The sequence below is a fragment of the Parus major genome, chromosome Z, assembly GCF_001522545.3.
Source record: "Parus major isolate Abel chromosome Z, Parus_major1.1, whole genome shotgun sequence".
Classification (NCBI taxonomy): Eukaryota; Metazoa; Chordata; class Aves; order Passeriformes; family Paridae; genus Parus; species Parus major.
Window position 1 is genome coordinate 22,479,490 of NC_031799.1, and position 18,821 is coordinate 22,498,310.

Below are 18,821 nucleotides of genomic sequence, written 5' to 3' on the forward strand. Positions count from 1 at the left end.
TGCTTTTCCCATTGTTCATTGAGGCTGCTGATAAGAGTTGTTTTTGGAGGGAAATGACGTTTGAAATCTTGTGCTTATGGTATTTGTTTCTGGAAGTTGAAACAGCAAGGGAGTGGGTATCCTGTTACTTTGTAAGATTTTCTCTTTTTTAAAGTAGACCTCACTCTTGGCAGGCAAGCTTGGTTGAGTGCAGTAATTTTTCTTTTATTGGTTTTTTACATACTTCACTTAAAAGAATGGAACAAAACTCCACAATGCTGGGCAAAATAATTGAGGTGTCTTGCACTATTAAGTCTGCTCTTAAAGGCAAAAACTTTGATGTTACACTGAAACCATATCTAACTGTAGAAGAAAAAAGGCTTGCTGCTGCTGCTGATCCATGTGGATGTATGGAGCAATATTTTACTCTGTAAGTAACTAATATTTGCTAATCCTGGATTATCATTTGTTAGAAAAGATTTTTAAAAACCCAAACAAACCATCTGTCCAAATAATAATTAATTTCCAGGTGGATTAATCAAAAACTTGTTTAATTCCTGTTTTTCTTTCTTTATTTTTTCTCCTGCTGCTTTTTTCTTGCTTTTTTCTTATGGAAGCAAGGCTAGCTGAAAACAGGTCTTCATATATAAGTTTCTGTGGTCTATATCATCCCAGCTGACATTTCACAATATTTTAATTTGTAGTGTATGATAGAATATTTTCTATAAGCATTTAGAAGTACAATTCGTCATTAAACACTTCTTCTGTCTTCACATCTTAAGTTCACTTTTTTATTTCTCCTTGTTATTTGATACATTCTGGGAGACAGTCTTCAGTATTCACTTGGATCTTGTTCTGTGTAACTTCTTCCATTTTTGCTACTTGATCCGCAAGTTCAAATGATTATTTGTTTGTTAGCATTCTACCTTCTGTTGGTAATGAATCTCTCACTTCTCATGGTAACTGGTCCACATGCTCAGCCTCTCTCTTATTCTGGGTCAGTGTTTTTTTAAGTCAGTGGGCCATGGTCTCCCCCTGCCAAAATTGCCTTTTACCTAGTTGAAGCTGATTCCACAGCTTCAACTGTGAGCTGAGCTGTCTTTATGAGTTTCCTCCTTGTCTTGGGGGTTCTGCAAAATGTCCTTGTGGCCCATAAATTTTGCATTCTTTGTCCATCCTCAGGGGTGCATCCTTCTTCCTAAGGTTTACTAACCTCACCCCTCTGGGGTCTGAGATTATTGAGATATGCCAAGCCCTATACCTTAGTAAGGCAATTATACAGACAAGTAATTTGTCTTTCTAACACACAGATCTCACTTCAGTCTTGCTTGTTAGTTGCTATCCCTTTCATATATTGAATGTCATTTGTTGTTAATTAGGCTTGAAAGTGTACAAAGATGAAACATCAAAGAACATCCTTTCTTAAGAAAATTTTATATATTTCACATTTTGCAACAACTGTAGGAAACTGGAAGCAGAAGCATAGGATGCTGTGTTAGAAAGGAACTTTCTAAATCTGGTCCTATCTTTTGCAGTGTAACTTTTCTTACCATGTCCTAAAAATTCTTGCATAGGTAAGAATTACAGCTTAAGCAGAAAGAACTAGAGGTCTCTGAATTTCTGTGCCCAGCTAGAGCAAAGTCTCAGGCAAAGTACTTCAAGCTGATCAAAAAGAACTGAGATTTACTTGATTTATGAGGAATAGGTAGGTGGGAATGGTCAGCAAAATAAGCTGTTCCTATGGCCAAGAGTAATGGGAATAAAGAGAGCTGCCAAAAAGTAAAACAAAACTATGCTTCCTAAAATGTTAATTGCAAATGGAACTGTACAGAGAGATTGGAAGGTAAAAAGCACAAATTATTAATGATATTTTTTGTACAACCCCAAACCAAAAAATACTTTATTTCTGATATAAAAAAATAACGCTATAGATCTGAGGGGAAAATATGGAGTGACTAAAAGAAGTGTGATGATCTAGAGGTGAATACAAGCATCTTTGTGTAAAATCAGAAAAATGTAGTTTACTATAAAGAAAGGTGTGCCATTATCCTGGAACAGGAATGCGGACAATAGGAAAACGTGTGACATCACAGCATTAGTTATTTTTAACAGACCTATCAACCTTGAGTGGTATTAAAAGAAGAAGGTACATTGTGTGTTACCACTTGCCATGAGGAAGATGTCCAGCTATAGACTTACTGAGCTGGTAACTAAGCTGCAGTTTTGCAGTATGCAAAACTGCAGGAAAAAATTGAATGGGACATGTAATTTAAATGACCAAAGTACACAACCAAACAAATGTAGCAATAGAAGACTGACCTTACAGATCTTTGAACGTGTCCAGGAACAAATAAAAACAGTAAAAACCTTTGAGTGCGATGCAGACAAAATAGGGAGTTACCAGTGATATTTGGGGAGGTGGTACTAAAAGCAGGCAAGAAAATTGAATATTTCCTTTTTCTTTTACTTTTTTTTTTTTTTTTAAAGATAAGTATTAACCTGTCAAGTGAAGCAGATATTTACCATATAGGGAATCTCTAATAGGCTGCTCCAATTATTTCATTAAACACTTGGTTTTGAAAAGGAATTAGACGTCAATTGTAAGTTGCATGTAGGTATCCTGAATTTCACATGTCCTAGCTTAGCAGGAAATGCATGGATTGTTTTGTTGGGTTTTTTTTTCCCCATCTGGTTGCAGTTCTTATGCATACTGAAATAAAGGCAATGTGGATTTTTTCATAGAGAGGCACAAAGCAGATGCCTTACTGGTTCTGAAAATATGAGGAAATCTCTATTAAAATGGCTCTGTCCCTTGCAAGTAGTAAACATACTGTTTGAAGGTTTATGACTGAATAAATGACAATATTTTGTCTCTTCATAACTAATTCCAGCTTTGGCTTACACCCTTTTCTTCTTCTCTTATGAAATTCTGAGGGCAGTGATAAATCTGAATATATCCAACTTCTGCATTCACTTTTGAAATCTTGTCTGAATATATTTGGGCTGGCTGAAATGGAATTATTTTCCCTTGCAGCAGACTTCATCATGCTGTGCTTTGTAGTGGTAGTGAGGAAGGTGTTGGTAACGCACCATTGTTGTAACTCTTGCTGAGCAGTGCTTACACAGGAGTCAAGACTGTGTCTCCAATATCCCCCTTCATTAGTAGCCTGGGGGTGGGCAACACCTTGAAGGACATGTAGCCAGGACTCCTAGCCCAGGCAGACCAAGGGGATATTCCATAGCATATGATGATTCGTCATCAGTAAAAGTGAAGAACAAGGAGAAGGGGTGGACATTCTTTCTTTTGGTTTTGGTCTTCTGGATCAACTGCTGTGTATACTAAAGCCCTGCTTCCTGAGGAAGTGTCTGGATACCACTTGTTGATGTGAACTGGAGAATAAATATTTCTGTTCCTTTGCTTCTGCATGCAGCCTTTGCTTTTTCTTTATTTAACTGTCCTTGTCTTGACACATGAGGTTTTTTTTCCATCCTATTTTCTCACCCCTGTCGTGCTTCAGAGAGTGAAGGAATGGCTTGGTGAGCATCTGGTATCCAGCTGTGGTCTACCCAGTGTTGCCTTTCACTTGTGTGAAAGTTCACAGGGTTTGTAAACTTGGAAAGTCTGCAGACTTCTTTGGAATAATGCAGTTTTCTTGAGATTCTGTTTGGTGGTATCTTTCAGTAAATCAGTCAATCCAGATGTTGAAAAAAAAGGCTGTTTCTTCAAAGAACCTTTTTTGTAAACTTTTGTAGTCTGGAAGTACAGTTAGACTGTGATCTGTTTATACCTCAAAAGCCAAGCAGGATGAGGATGCTTACTAGTGTCAGCAAATGAAAAGCTGTATCTATAAGCAAACATTCTTATTAGCTTGATATTTTTGTGGGAGAATTTTATTTCAGCTGTAAAAAGTGCTTGGACATGGTATGTGTCTAATTATCGGGCTGTCTTACAGCTTGTAGAACATACTACAGATCGGAGGCTTTTAACCCTGAGGGTAGGGGATAGCAATTTACAGTCCAGAAAGGGAGATAGGAGCACAAGGTTATATCCCTGATTCTTAGTGAAATTCAGAGCATACTGAAGTCTGGGCTTTTCAGTGACTTACATAAACTGATATTATATTTTAACACAAACATGCCAACTTCTAGTTACTGCATCTGGCCTTCCCTGGGCAACAAGGGAGAAGTGAATGAATTGTTGGTTTAAATTAAGCTCTTCTTGTGCTTTAAGATTTCAGCCTTTGAGACAGGTTCAGCTAACAGCAGATTGAAGTTGCATAGTCTTACATTATTGTTAGAATCTGATACGTTACTTTGCTAAACAATTATACAGAGTGCTAGTAAATACAATTTAGAAGTGGGCAAGAGCGAGCAGTGCTTCACCATAAGTTGCTGAGCTGATGCTAGATTATAAAAATGGTATTCTGTTTGATTTTTTTAGTTTTTCTAATGGATGCTTTACTGTATTTCTGCCATAGAAATGAAGACCTAAAACAGATGTTGGAAAGCAGTAAAGATTCTGCAAAGCTGGATGCTATGAAAAGGATTGTTGGGGTATGTTATTTTTTTGTTACTGTTTTTATTTGTTAGGGGGTATGGGAGTTTATCATTATTTTTATTTCTTGGATGGGAATAATGCTTTCCTATTACAGATCCTGTACCAGATTAGCATTTAAGTCTCTAAATGATCTTTAAAAGTTGGGATGATGAAATGGTCTTAACTTGGATTTTTTTTGTAGGAATTGGTTTATCTGGATATATACAGTCATGTGCTTTTAAAATATTTATGTAACAGTGTCAGTATACCTGTAAGCAACTGTTTTCAGTGTGACCTTGAACAGAAATGGTTCCTGAAGAGAAGCTTCGAATTCATCAGACTGGAAACAACAGAAATTTGCAGGAATGAAATTACAAATTGCATTTACTGTTTTTATTTTATTAAATTGTATGAGGTTTTTCTTTTTTGATTGAGTATGATGCCTGAGTATTTGATTGTGTATTTCAGGTGAATGTGTACCCATAGAGGTGATGAAATAATGTTTAACACTATTGTATGTTTAAACCCTATAAACAAAACTTCATGAAGTTGATAGTATCACTTTATTTCTTCTTAAAAGTATGGGAAGGATGTGCTACAGAAAATTGTTCAATGTCTGCTTGACTTCTTTGTTTTGGGGCTTTTGAATTTGTTTTCTGTCACTGTTTCTTCAGTCTACTCTGGATGTGCTTTTTTGTTTTGCTTGGGTTTTGCATACTTAATCCTGCCCAAGTATTTACCAAAATAAGTAGGTACAGGTGGTGTCATGTGACTGTTCTTTCCTCTGACTCCAGAGTCATTCTCCCTTCATGATCGATGAAAATTTTACTCAGGATGGTCATTGTCTTTTTGCCTGTAATCCCTTAGTCTTGCCACAGACACAAGTGAGAGATCTGGGTAAACTATCAGCTGTTATTTCATAATGTCTTTCTTGGATTTGAGAAAGTTTTTTTGATTCATCTTCTCCAACATGATGTGGGATTGCTCAAGGGTTTGACCAGTCTGGCATAAAGATGCGCTGTTGCAAAAAAACATGGCCTCTATAAGTGCCGTGGTAAACTTTATGTTCTTCTGCTTCCCTCAGGAAAGACTTTTTTTTCTGGTTATTACTGTGGGCAGGAGAGTTGTGGCAAGTTGCTTCTTGCTTCCTTGGTTTTCTTTTTTGAAAAGCTGGCCACATCTTTATCTGTAATTGGAAACTGTTGAAACTGAATGTAGGTGGGTATGTATGTGTATTGAGGGGAATTAGAAAGTATTAAATTGAATCAGCTTTAAGTTTTAAATCAAGGGTTTACTGTGATTGGGTTTTTTTTTTCCTACAAAAAATACTGTCATTACAAATGAGCATGCAATGAGCAAACTATTTTAAATATGTGCTGCTGCTGAGCATTCAAAAGAGTTCTTGACAGCTTCTTTAATTTTCTGGAAGCGTGTGATACCATGAAGCTGGAGATGTATAGTTAGCAGTGATAGCTGTGATCCTTGACGGACTTAGGCTGAAGTGATCAGGCTCAAGAGGTCTTCAGCAAGGGATGGTAGAACTAATTGGGCACATTCTTTCTTCTGCTCCTCCATTTTCTAATTCTGACAATTCTCTCTAGTTTCCAGTATCAGATTTCTGTCCTTTTTAAGTTCATGTCATTGGTTTCTGTTCCTGTTCTAAGCACTTTGTACTGCAGGAAAAGCACTACTTCCCCAAATGGCAGTAGGCACCTTCTGATTTTTGGATATTTTTACCTTGCTCAGCTGCTGCTGCTTAAAGTAGAAACAGCCTTCTTAGCTGACCATTATTTAACCACAAGTGAGTTGTTTGATTTACCGGATCCTCTGTTTTCAGTCTCTTTCATATCTTCAAGGTATTTGCTGTTTCCTGTGCTAAGTTTACAGTGCGTCAGACAGCTGATACCTGGAACCAACCAATGGTTGACATAGCAAACTCAGCCAATGAGCTTTACAGGTCAGGACTGGGACATTGCGCAATATGAGCATGAGGTCTTTTAAGAGTGGTGATAATGTTCTTGTGGAGCACAAAGGTGCTTCTGTGGTTACATATGGAGAGGAGCTTACATCTCTGAGGGCTGAGATGTGTTTTTCAGAGATGAAAGGCTTCCTCTGGCCTTATTACTAGAGGAAAAAGGAACTCTCTTGTCAGAGTATTGTTTAACATGTCTCACTGGAATGCTTATTTTCAAAGTTTTAGATAGTTGAAAAAACAGTGCATACAGAATCCAAAACTTCCCTGGCCAACCTGTTTTACTGCCTCACCACCCTCGCAATGATTTTTTTCTAACATCTAGTATAAACTTGTCAGCTTAAAGCTGTTATCCCTTGTCCTGTCATTACATGCCAAGTAATACAAGTCTCTCTCCTGCTCTCTTTTAGCCCCCTTTACTACGTACTGGAAGGTTCTATAAGGTCTCCCCAGAGTCTTCTCTTCTCTAGGCTGTACAGTTCCAATTCTCTCAGCCTTTCCTCACAGGGGAGATGTGCGGTTAGGCATCCCTAACCACAGTAGAGGGGTTAGTCTTTAAAAGCCCTGCCAACCTAAACTGTTCTGTGTCACTATAATTCTATGATACTAACAGTTACCTTAGTATTTGAGTAGACTTTAAGGGGTTAAACCTTCATTTGTTCATATTGGCATGATAGAAAGTAGGAGAATGCTGGTTATAGTGCTTTTTGCGGCTGCTTCCTCCTTTAAGGTATTTAGTGAACTTTCTCCTAGAGAGAGGAAGATTCATTATAAATAAAACCAAATCTGTCTTCCAGAGAGTGACTTAAAACAATATAATTTCATACATAGGAGTAGTCCAATTTTGATCCTTTCACTTGTCCCTTATGCATGAAGGTACCTAAGCCTACTTTCAGCTAAAATACGATTTTCACGATCAATGGCTTCTTTTTTTTTCTTTAAATCAGTATGTTATTTTGCATGTTTCTCCTTATATGCATGCAATAAATAATTGCAGTATTTGGCAGAATATGAATAACAGTGCTGGTTTAAAACCAAATTTTTGTGTATACATATTCTACTATATGCATGAAAACATAAAGCTGATATTTCTTTTAAAACATTCACTGATATTTTAACAACCAGTACCAGATCTTGAAACCTGGTTTGAATTTCTGGGGAAAAAATCAGTGGAATTTCACTCCTGAAGATTTCAGAGCATAAGTTTAGGAAACATGCCTGGTTTCCCTCAGAGAGTATCATCCATGTCTGTGTGTCTCTCACATGGAAAAAAAAAAATATGTTAGTACATTTTGACAATACACAGCACTTACTCTAGAATTAAAGTTTTTGTGCAGGAACTCCAGAGACTTAAGACACATAAAAGACAACACAAATGGAGAATGTCTAGGCATCACAACAAAAATGACCTGATAGACCTTAGTCTTGGAAAGAACCATTACAGTCTTTCTGGCTAATGATCCATGAGCTAGGGAGGATCTACACAAATCGTTCTGCAATAAAGAATCAAAATACACTCTTACAAAAGACCCTAAATACATATTCACATGAGCTATTACAGCAGATCAACTAAATAATCCCAGCAATGCATAGTGCTATACGATTACCGTCTGCCAGGGACATCTGAGGATCATCCCTATTTGTGACTATTGTAACTTCTGTTGCGCCAAGGTGGTAATTTTTCATTCTGTCTTACTTCTCTGCAATGCATCTTATTGCTAAGTTCTGCCTTGTCATTCTGAATTTGGCATTTATTGTGCCCCCCCACCCCCTCCCCAGTCCTGAAAGTAGGAAATTGATTTTAGATTCTTTGTTAAAACCCCATTGGAACTCATTTAATGTGCTTGCTTTTTCACAGTGCTTGTATCACTTCCTGTGTTTTAATACAGGTGAAATAAACAGTTTAAGATGTTAAATGGTTTAGATCAAAATGTCATGCTGGACACCTGTTCTTAATACCCTTTTGAAAAACTGAGTAATAGCTTGAACTACAGCTGTCTTCTTCTTTCCAGCATCCTTCTTCTAAGCTTCTCAGAATATACAGTTTACCAGGTATTGCCTGGCTTTGTGTGTTTTTGGTTGTGTTGCATGAGATCCTAACTCTATGCTTTTATTGAGTTTTAGCAATGAAATACACAAACAGATCTTGAGAGTTGGTAATATGAAGTTTAATCAGGTGTATAATGTTGAATAATGGCTGGAATGTAACAGTTATGGACAGGAGTAACTGTAGCTGCAGAACTCTTCTTTCTTTGTTGGATCCCTGCATATTTGTTGTTGCTTATGTATGTTTTACCTCAATGGACATTGGTGACAAGAGGTGTCACTCAGGGGTCTGTACTGGGACCAGTAATATTTGATATCTTCATTAATGACATAGATGGTGGGATTGAGTCCACCTTTGCCAAATCTGCAGGCAATACAAGTGTGGTGCACTTGACACGCGTGAGGGATGGGATGCCATCCAGAGTGATCTGGACAGACTTTTGATGTGAACCTGTGGCAATATCACAGGGTTCAACAAGGCCAAGTACAAGGTCCAGCCCTTGGGTCAGGGCAGCCTCCAGTATCAGCAGAAGTTGGTGGTTGAGGGGATCAAGAGCAGCTCCAGCAAGAAGGCCTTGGGCGTGCTGGTGGATGAAATGGTGGTTGTGAGCTGACAGTGTTCACTAAGGGCCCAGAAAGTGTGGCCAGCAGATTAAGGAAGATGATGGTCCTCCACTCTCATACCAGAGTCCCAGCTCGAGAGCTGCATATAGTACAATTCTGCACTCCTCAGGACAGGAAAAATGGACATGTTACAGTGGGTCCAGAGCAGGCCACCAAAAGGATCTGAGGGCTGGAGCACCTCTCCTGTGAGGGCAGGCTGAGAGAGTTATTCAGCCGGGAGAAGAGAGGGCTCTGGGGAGACCTTATAGCACCCTCCAGTATGTAAAAGAGTCTCTGAGAAAGCTGGAGAGAGACTTTCCAGTAGGACCTGTGATGACTGGATGAGAGGGGATGGTTTTAAAATAAAAGACAGTTGATTTAGATTAAATACAAGGAAGAACATTTTACCATGATGGTGGTGAAACTCTGGGACAGGTTGCCCAGAGGCATGGTGAGTACCCCATCCTTGGAAACATGGTGGGACTTTGAGCCACCTGATCTGTGAACATCTTGCAGATGTTCCTCCTTGCTGCAGGACTAGATGACTTTTAAAGGTCACGATTCTATGATTTTTTAGTTAGATTTTGTGTTTTCTGATTAACTTGGATGTTTGGCCGCCTGAATCTTGACCTTGAGCAAGAAACAGATTCTTAGAGCTGGGAGTGCTCTGGGTGTGTATTCAGCAGCACTGAACTTGATGTAACTCAATGTAACATGATCCTGAAATTCCCGGGTTTTCAGTTTAGACATAAAGTACTGCTAGAGATTCTACTGGAATTATATCTAGAGCAGAACATTGTGCAGCTATAGTGTATATGAAAGTATTTAATTCCTTTTAGTGTACCCGGTTTCCTACAAATAACTTCCTTCTTAAGCTGTTTGTACAAGAATAGAAGCTAAACCCAGCTTTTGATGTTTATGATCTTTATTGTGACAATTTTACTGTTTGTGACATACCTTTTTCATGATCAAACATGGAAACTTCCTTTCACAAAAAAAAAAAATTGGTGGGTTGATTGATCTTGCTTTTACCATGTGGCTTTTGTATATTCTTTTTTGTTCTGTATAAACACTTAATGGCCTTCTGTGTTTAACTAGCTATGGAAAATAACCTTGTTTTGTTTTTAAAGTGTGACATTTATGTTTATTTTTCTCCTTGGTTCTGTTGCAAATCACAGTTCTTCCAGGGAAAAGGAACGCGACTTAAACTTACATAACTTCTTGGATTTTATTGGGTTGTTGGGTGCCTTTTTTTTCCCTCCAGCTCCCAAAATGTAATTCTTCAGGGCTTTTTGGATTAGCAGTGTCTTTGTTTTTAGTAATTTTGAAAGCATTAAAAATTATGTGCTTATATGTTAAAGTCCAGTTCATGGATTTCACTCCTGCAAACTCATAATCAGCCAGTGCCCCAGAGTTTTTATTCTATGGATTGTATCCTGTAAGGTCTAATATTTAACAAACCCGCATCTTTAGTCTCAATTTCATAGAAATAAGATTTGAAATACAGATCTTTAATAAAGCAACAAAACCCAAACCACATTCTAAGAAATTATATCTTCACATTACTAAGATTTGTCTCCTTTTTTTTCAGATGATTGCAAAGGGAAAAAATGCTTCTGAGCTGTTTCCTGCTGTTGTGAAGAATGTTGCCAGTAAAAATATTGAGGTATTCCTCTAACTTGTTAAGCATACTGTTATGGAAAATTTGTTTATGAGAATTTTATCTAATTGTATTAGACTTCAACATAAAGCAAAAAATCTCCAGTGTCATTAATGGAACTTTTTAGGAGTTTATTTCAATAAGGACATTATGATAATAAATTTATGCATAAATAAAGGGAACTTGTTGGGTGATTTGGAGGAAAGAATCTTTACAGCTCTTTACACTTTTAAAAAATTACTTAATTTTAGAAAGTTTTGAAGTATGGTTTAATTGAGAAAAGTTGTTATAGTTTATTTGAAGTATGGTGCCTTTTGCAAAGCTTGTGCTTGTGCTATATTCTATTTTTAAATGTTTGTTGCAAATCAAAGCTGAAAGGTAATGACTGGGTAAAAAAAGTGTGTTCTTACATCTATATTGGCTATTAATAGACACACAAAGTAGCTTGCTTCTGTATTTTTAATTATTTTTTTTTTCATTTCTTGTAAGAAAGCAAGGGGGGAAAAAAAAAAAAAATCTATCTTAGACTAGTGAAAATTAAGATTTCCAGAATGTGAAAAAATTGAAGTTGTGTTAAATGATGATGTGTTTAAATCCACAGGGTTACTGTTGTATAACCACAGGGTGTATGTAGAAAATGTGACTTTGATGCTCACTAGCATTACTGTGCATAATCTGACAGCCTCCCTGCAGAAGTGTCAGAGTTATAGTTGGCTTGACAAATGAGATTTCGATAAAAATAACATCTGTAAGTTTATAGTTTGAGACCTCATGGTGCCTAACAAGCATCAGTCTGATGAAAGTAGGGTGAACATGCAATGACTTTAGTTACTTCCTACTGTTCAGGATTGTAATTTCTGAAAAATGTGGGCAACAGTTGTATGAAGTATTGTATTTTAAGGAGAGGTATGCTTCAGTTCTTCTGTCCTCTTCTGAAAATGTGTAGTTCAGTCTTTGTTGTTAATGGGAACAAAAAAAATACTTTTCCCTGACTTATGGCACTGAAGATTATATTTCCTATGATAATGGCTTCAGCAAATCCCTTTCTCACTCTGACATGCTGTGATATAATGGATAAAACATCAGTTTTCTTCTGTATTTACATGGATGGATAGTAATAGTCAAGTTTGAGTTTAATTGTAGCTTTAAAGAAATTATTGTTTTTTAGTTACTATGAAAACTTTTGGGTTTTTTGTTCTTTGAGAGAGTGTATATATTTGGCCAACGCCAAATATTGAGCTCTGGTAAGTCAAGGAGGTGTAAATATGCAAAGATGCTAATTCAGAGTATTTCAGAAACTTACTGTATTAAAATAATTTTAGAAGTTGTAATTGTACTTTTAGTAATAGGCAGTAAAAATATATGGGATGAGAAATCAGACTAGTTAAATATTCTGTTCCACTGTAATTTGAGTTTGTAAGTTATAAATAGTCTTAAGTCCAGTTTTAAACAACGAGACCTTACACAAAGAGGGGTGCCTTAATATTATCAGTCTGGAGTGCTTTTAACTGTTAGGGCTGTAACCTCTAGTTCCTCTGATAGAGTCAAGATTGTCCCAGTTCCAGCCTTTAAGCCTACTTCAGTAGTGAAGCTGAGACTGTATCCCTCAGTAGGTGTGCACATATGCATAAATATTATACCTGTACATACATAGAATAGATATGTACAGAGGCAACCACACCAACAGTCACAGGATATTCAGGTGAACTCAGCACCAGCATATTGGCAGTTCAAGATGGTCTGCTGGTGTGAATGTGTATGTATATACAGTGTTCATCCACACTCTGCCCAATATCTGGCCCATGGATCTCAGCCACCACTGTTGATGGCACCTGAACATATGAGCCCCTACGGCTGTGTCCCTTTTTCATTTGCTGGTACAAACATCTTTACACATATGAATGCCTGTAAACCAGGACTCTCCTGCTCCCTCATGGATTTGCCCTTGGACACACAGGTGTGTGCACCTGTGCGCATGTACAACTAGACCTCGCCAGAACTTCCTTGCTCCTCTATAATCTAAACCCCTCTTGTTATGCCCTTGAAGAGATGCACAAAAAAGCTATGGTTCTTTGCTCTAGAGACCCACAGGCCATGAGCTTCCCTTGCAGCTGGATGGGACTTCAGTGGTCTATGCCATAGCCAGCTCCTCCTGTGCTCTTGCCCTTAGATGCTCAGACCCACACCTACTTCCTTCCCAGGCCACTTCACCTATTTGTTAGCTGATGCAGCTTGATGCAGTCATATACCTTCACCCATTCCAGTCACTGGCACCACGGACACCTTGGCTTGTGCTTGATTTCACATATTCTGGTCTCTTCAGTTACATGCATGCTCATGGACTGTCTAGCCTGTGGTCCCAGCTTAGCTGTTGGCAGCTAGACCCTCAGTTGTTCCAGGTCCTGGCCACCCTGCACTTAGAGATCCCTATGGCTTTGTCACATTGCAGTTGCTGGAGTCATTCTTAAGTCCCGTCACTCTGGTCTTTCTAGTGGCTGGTGCCCAACAGCAGCCCTCCAGCCTGTGTCCTGGCTGTAGCTGCATGTAAACACATCTTCACACTGAATAAAGAGTACCTCACCAAGGAAAGTAGTTTAGAATTAAAAGTAATGAGTTAATGCAACAGATTTTACCATTCATGTGCAGGGAACAGAAGGATAGATGCACCAACTACCAAACTGTTCAGCCATCTTACCCTTCTGTTTTTCCCTGACTTTATTCTTTCCAGATCATATAGATTTCCCTTGCTTCTCCTTCACTTTAGTTCTTCCCCAGAACATCCCATGTCTAAAATACTTTTCATATGTGTCCCATTTCTGTACACATAAAACACCTTCAGTCTGGAAGGTGCTCTGGTTTTTGTTGACTCTTGGAGGTTTTAACACCTGGGCATGGGAGCTGAGGCTCTCCTGAGGTTGTTCTCAGAGGACTGTGACAGCGTATCCTTTCTCTGAGTCCTAAGTTTGGATTTTTAAATCAGGGCTCAGTGCTCTGATCCAGGAAAATGGAGATGAAGAAGCGGTATAGCATGTTAATTTATTTAAAGAGAAGTGAAGGGCATCTTATTGTTTACAGAAGTGCCTTATGATTTTTTTGTTGTAAATGCATACTGACCTCAGCTTGGTTATGTGCATCAAGTCATGGATGGTAAGGATACAAAAAGTGACCTGATAAACAATTGGTAGTATAGAACAAAAGTAAGTCTTTATCAATAATTCATGGATTTTTATATGCTTATATTGATAAATTAATTAAACAAATCTGCCTGTGTTCCTCAAGCCTAATGTGCCTCTGTTATGATTAGCTGTATAGAACAGAACATTTTAACATTGAATGAAGGTAAATGGTAAAAGACTAGTGTAGTCACGAAGCTCTGAGTGCTTCCATTTCGAGTCACAGAGTGGTTTCAAGGAAAGGAGGCTTTCTTTGCACACCTGCAGTCATTCAGTGCACAGGCCTCTTGTGGTCAATGTTGATTGCTACTTCTCTACAGCTGAACAAAAAATAATTTAGTATGGTATAACCTTCTGTGATTTAATATTATGTTTTTTTTGCCAGAATTGGCACAAAGACAGATCTTCTGATAGTGACAGTAATTATTTGCACAGCTGTAGTTGAGGGTCTTTCAGAATTTTCCATTATAAACCCCAACAGTCAGTTAACTACTCAAATGTAAAAAAAATGTTTTCACTCTTTCTGGGTATGAGTGGTAAAGTGAACTAAATTGAATACCCTTCTCCCCAAAATCATACTCAGGTTTTCTTAACCTTTGGACATTGCGTCCTTTGTAGTATGCTTATATTGCATCTTTTGAATGCTTGTAGTCATGCAGACATAAATCTAACATCCTTTATTTTCATCCAAGATAAGTGCTCTTTTAATCAGATTTGAGATGGGTAAGTTACCACACTTCAGCTGTAAGTTGTTTCCACTTTCAAATATGTTAAAGTTATTTATTTTGAGTTTCAGGGTAAAATAAAATGGACTTGTTGAAATTCTTGACTATTGCACTTTAACCTATTTTCTATAAGAAAAAAAAGAGTGTGCTCAAGTGATCAGTTTCTCCATCTTAGATTATTATAGTCTTGAGTTACTAGTTAACAATATAAAGTAGAGTTAACAATATAAAGTAGAACTTTGGGTTGCTAGCCTTCATCTGACAGTTACATTAATTAGGTAGCATTGCAGCACCTCAGGTGTTTTGTAAGATACTGGAGTACTCCAGTATCTTACAAAACACCTGGAGATACGTGAGTGCTCCAGGGATCTATTAGCTTTTTCTTCAAAGAAGAAAATGTTGATAAAACTGGGAAACCTAGAAGCTAGTTTTATATTATTCTAAGACCTTTTCATAGTGATATTCACTGTGCTTTTTCTTTTCAGATAAAAAAGCTTGTGTACGTTTATCTGATGCGCTATGCAGAGGAGCAGCAAGATCTAGCATTATTGTCCATCAGTACTTTCCAGCGTGCTTTAAAAGTGAGTGACTACTAAATAACATTTTATAGGGAATTCTGAGCTGGTAGCACAAAAATAAAAATACCTGTGTAAGTGTAGTATGGTGAACTAAAACATGTAAATATCTAAATCTGATAAAGTAGTTTTAAGTTACGTGATTGACCAAGTTTTTCTCTGCAACCTCAAACCTTGTCAAGCAGCTAAGTAAGCCTGAAAGAAGTAAAATTACTTCACTTAAGAAAAGCAGAAGAATGGTGCTTTCAAATCCACATGCCAACCATTTAATTTCTGGAATGACTTTCCTCATTCCAGTATAACTTAAATGTATGGACAAAGACCCTGTTATTACCATGAGCCACCTATGTTCCTTTTAATTGATGAAAAAGAAAGAGCTTTGTGTATAACAGAGAACTGAAACATAAGGAAGACAGTAGTACTTAAATTAAAATATTCAGTATTTGAATATTCTAATTTATTCTATATTATTATTATTCTAATAATGTCATGTCAGTCACATGGTACTTTTTCATTAAAAGCACTGAAAAAATAGCCTTTTCTACTCTTTTGTTTCAGATGAGATAGCAATGATAAATGGGATTAGACAGCAAACTTTAGGATTGCCTTTGAAGTGTGACTGTGGAGAGAAGAAAGATTTATTAAGTCTCTGTTCTGAAATTTTGCCTGTTTTGATAATAAGATATTAGGTTTTCTTTGTACCCTTCTTATACTCTAGGCTCATTTCTGTTACGTCACTTAACCCACACCTTGCATTTTGATGGAAAATGTTGCACTCAGAGCACCATCTGTGCAGCTGTAGTTTTCTGCCCCCTTTCCTTGAACTTTCATTCCAGTATCATATGTACTGCCTTCACTATCTCTGACTGGCGTGGAAAGCTTGAATACAAATGACTTTGTATCCAGTATTTTTTGTGATACATGTATACAGTGAACACTCCTCATGGCATAACTATTTAAAAATCTGTGGGTAATGAGAGCAGAGAGAAGAGTGATAATGTTGTGGCTGAGTAGAAAAAAGAACAACTGGTGGTGTGGCAAAGGTGTATACACCAAATTAGGGGAGATTGTCAGCAACTAAAGAAATTACTAAGCCTGCTATGAAAGATAGGTTTCTGGTCATTTCTTGTAATGTTTTGTTTCTCATTTTGTAATGATTATAATTTCACTTTATGTGTGGAGATGTTTTTTTTTACCTCCCTCTATTGAAGGAACTTTTTATTTTCAACTTAAGTGGCTGCAGATGACCTTGCAAACTATGGTAGGAACAAGATATTTTTCCAAAAATGGTCAAATAAAGGGCTTTCACCATGCAGATACTTACTATTTAGAACCTTCTAAGAGGTAGGAATATTGAGATCTCAGATGAATTGATAATTAGGTAATACCAGTCTGTAAATATGTGTTGCCAGCTCTCAGTCATTAGGAGAAATATTCTTTGGGAGATTACCTTCTGGCAAGACTATGTGCATTATAATGAATTAATGATGCTGGAATTTCACTTTGCTAGATTTCGGGGGATTTAGTACTTGATTAAGCAACATTTTCCCCTTGTGTTCCAAGCCTGTGATTAATGGATAAAGTTTACATAACAGTTCATCCAATTACAGGTATGTTGTATCTCCAAGCTAGCCCTAGTATTGTAAAACTGACCAAGGACTGGGGCAAAAGAAGAGAGGATAAGAAATAAAAAAAGTCTCAAAACATTTACCTTTTGACATGTTCCTTAAAATTGTTTTTTTTACTGGCTTCAGTTCATTTCTTGCAGTAAAGCATAATATGGATATTTTGCCAAGAACTTGAATGGGAATGTCACAACTGAGAACAACGTTTTTATTGGCATTTCATAAATATAAGTAATAAAATTGAAGTAGTGTGTCTCTCATAGTATCTGAATTCTACTTGGATTGCAGCAAATGTATCAGATTATTAAATTAAAAATTAGTCTTTTCTATCCATAATTAGCGTATTTTTATGTTAATGATTTACTTTGTAAAATTTTCATATTTTTAAAATATTTAATGTTCTCTTTCTTAATTAATTTTGCTTTTTTTTATTTTTTTGTGTTATGTGTAGCACATTTTCTTTATTAGCGTGGTCTTCACTTGCAAGTCTGACTTAGATGTACATGTTTTATTGTGTCATTACTAATCAGTGTAAACACAGCAGTAGATTTAATGTTTTGTTTCTGCACTATCTTATTTTATTTCTCCCCTTCACCCCTGTTCTTTAGGATCCTAATCAGTTAATCCGTGCAAGTGCTTTAAGAGTTTTATCCAGTATACGTGTCCCAATTATTGTTCCTATTATGATGCTTGCTATTAAGGAAGCTTCTTCTGATTTATCTCCTTATGTGAGAAAGAATGCAGCCCATGCCATCCAAAAACTGTACAGGTAAGTGATTCTGGCAATTACTGAAAAACAACGTTATGACAGTTGTGGACTACATTTATAAAGGCTACTGTGACTTTGGCATGTCTCAGATCCATTTCTTTAAAAGTATGGGGTGTGTGAAGACATTCTGTCATTCAACTGGTTTGGTTGTAATTCTGGGAATTCCCTTGCTTGCTAGGCTAAACAGAATAAATATAAAGAGTTACAAAAATAAACTGATACACTATCTTTTATTTTTAATATACTAGTTATTTTCTTCTATGTAACAACTGTTTTGATGGGTATTCTCAGTATCTATGAATTCAGTTTCAAGTCTGTATCATTTATGTGGTGCAGGTGACAAAAGAATGCTAACTGTTAGAAATTTTATCTGTGCAAGTCCAAATCTTTCCAATCTTCCTACTTCAGAAATTCTTGCTGTGTGAGAGTTACTATATAAGTATATATATATATATATATAAGTGGCTACTGTTTTGCAAAGTGGAGTCAACAGAACCTGTACCTTTGCAAAACATCTCCAGGCATTTCATTTATTCTACTACTTTTATTTCATCTATGCCAAATAGTGGAGGTTGAGAGACACTAGAGGTTCTGAATCAGGTAACCCGAGGCTGCTACAATTCCATGCCCCTTCAGACCACCAAGTCGCAACTCTGAGCATGCATTCCTAATGGGCATGTAGACACTGATACATATACAACACAAATACACGAAGCCATCTATAGAGATCACCAGAGTCAGACATGAGCAGTCATGCAGACAATACCAGCACAGCAGCCTTACTCTGTTGCACTCTGGCTGATCAGTATACAGACACATTTGCGTGCCTGGATGTGTACAATATAGATCCCTAATACTAACCCTAGATGCTCAGTGTTTCCAGTAAAAGGCTTTTGATTCCCAGTCAGGGGTACACACAAATGCACAATGCTTTCAAACCTTCTGCACTTTCTGCTGCAGATTCCCTTAGTCAGACGCACACATGCCCAACTCTTTTGCTTGAACACTAATGAATCCCACAGTATCTAGATTTAGATACTAAGATTTTGCTGTGAGGGGCCCATATACATTTTTATCTCTCTTGATTTAGGTGGAGAGGAAGTGATGAGAGAAACAGATTGAGACACTCAAATGGATGTCTCAATAGACTTCCAGAC

The 18,821-nt window shown here is 37.2% G+C and overlaps 1 protein-coding gene across 8 annotated transcripts in view; it reads left to right on the forward strand.

Moving 5' to 3' along the window:
- The window catches only part of AP3B1 (adaptor related protein complex 3 subunit beta 1), a 155,922-nt gene that overhangs the window by 9,412 nt on the left and 127,689 nt on the right, over positions 1-18,821 (forward strand). For 2 of the 8 annotated variants that reach the window (XM_033520580.1, XM_033520579.1), the window contains exons 1-5: positions 225-409; positions 4,458-4,533; positions 10,729-10,803; positions 15,181-15,276; positions 17,504-17,664. In XM_033520580.1, the coding sequence (XP_033376471.1) occupies positions 237-409; positions 4,458-4,533; positions 10,729-10,803; positions 15,181-15,276; positions 17,504-17,664 (581 nt within the window). In that variant the 5' untranslated portion in view covers positions 225-236. Of the gene's footprint in view, positions 1-222; positions 410-4,457; positions 4,534-10,728; positions 10,804-15,180; positions 15,277-17,503; positions 17,665-18,821 lie in introns of those variants that run through there. The other 6 variants (XM_033520578.1, XR_001525400.3, XM_033520576.1 and 3 more) reach the window with 6 other exon arrangements.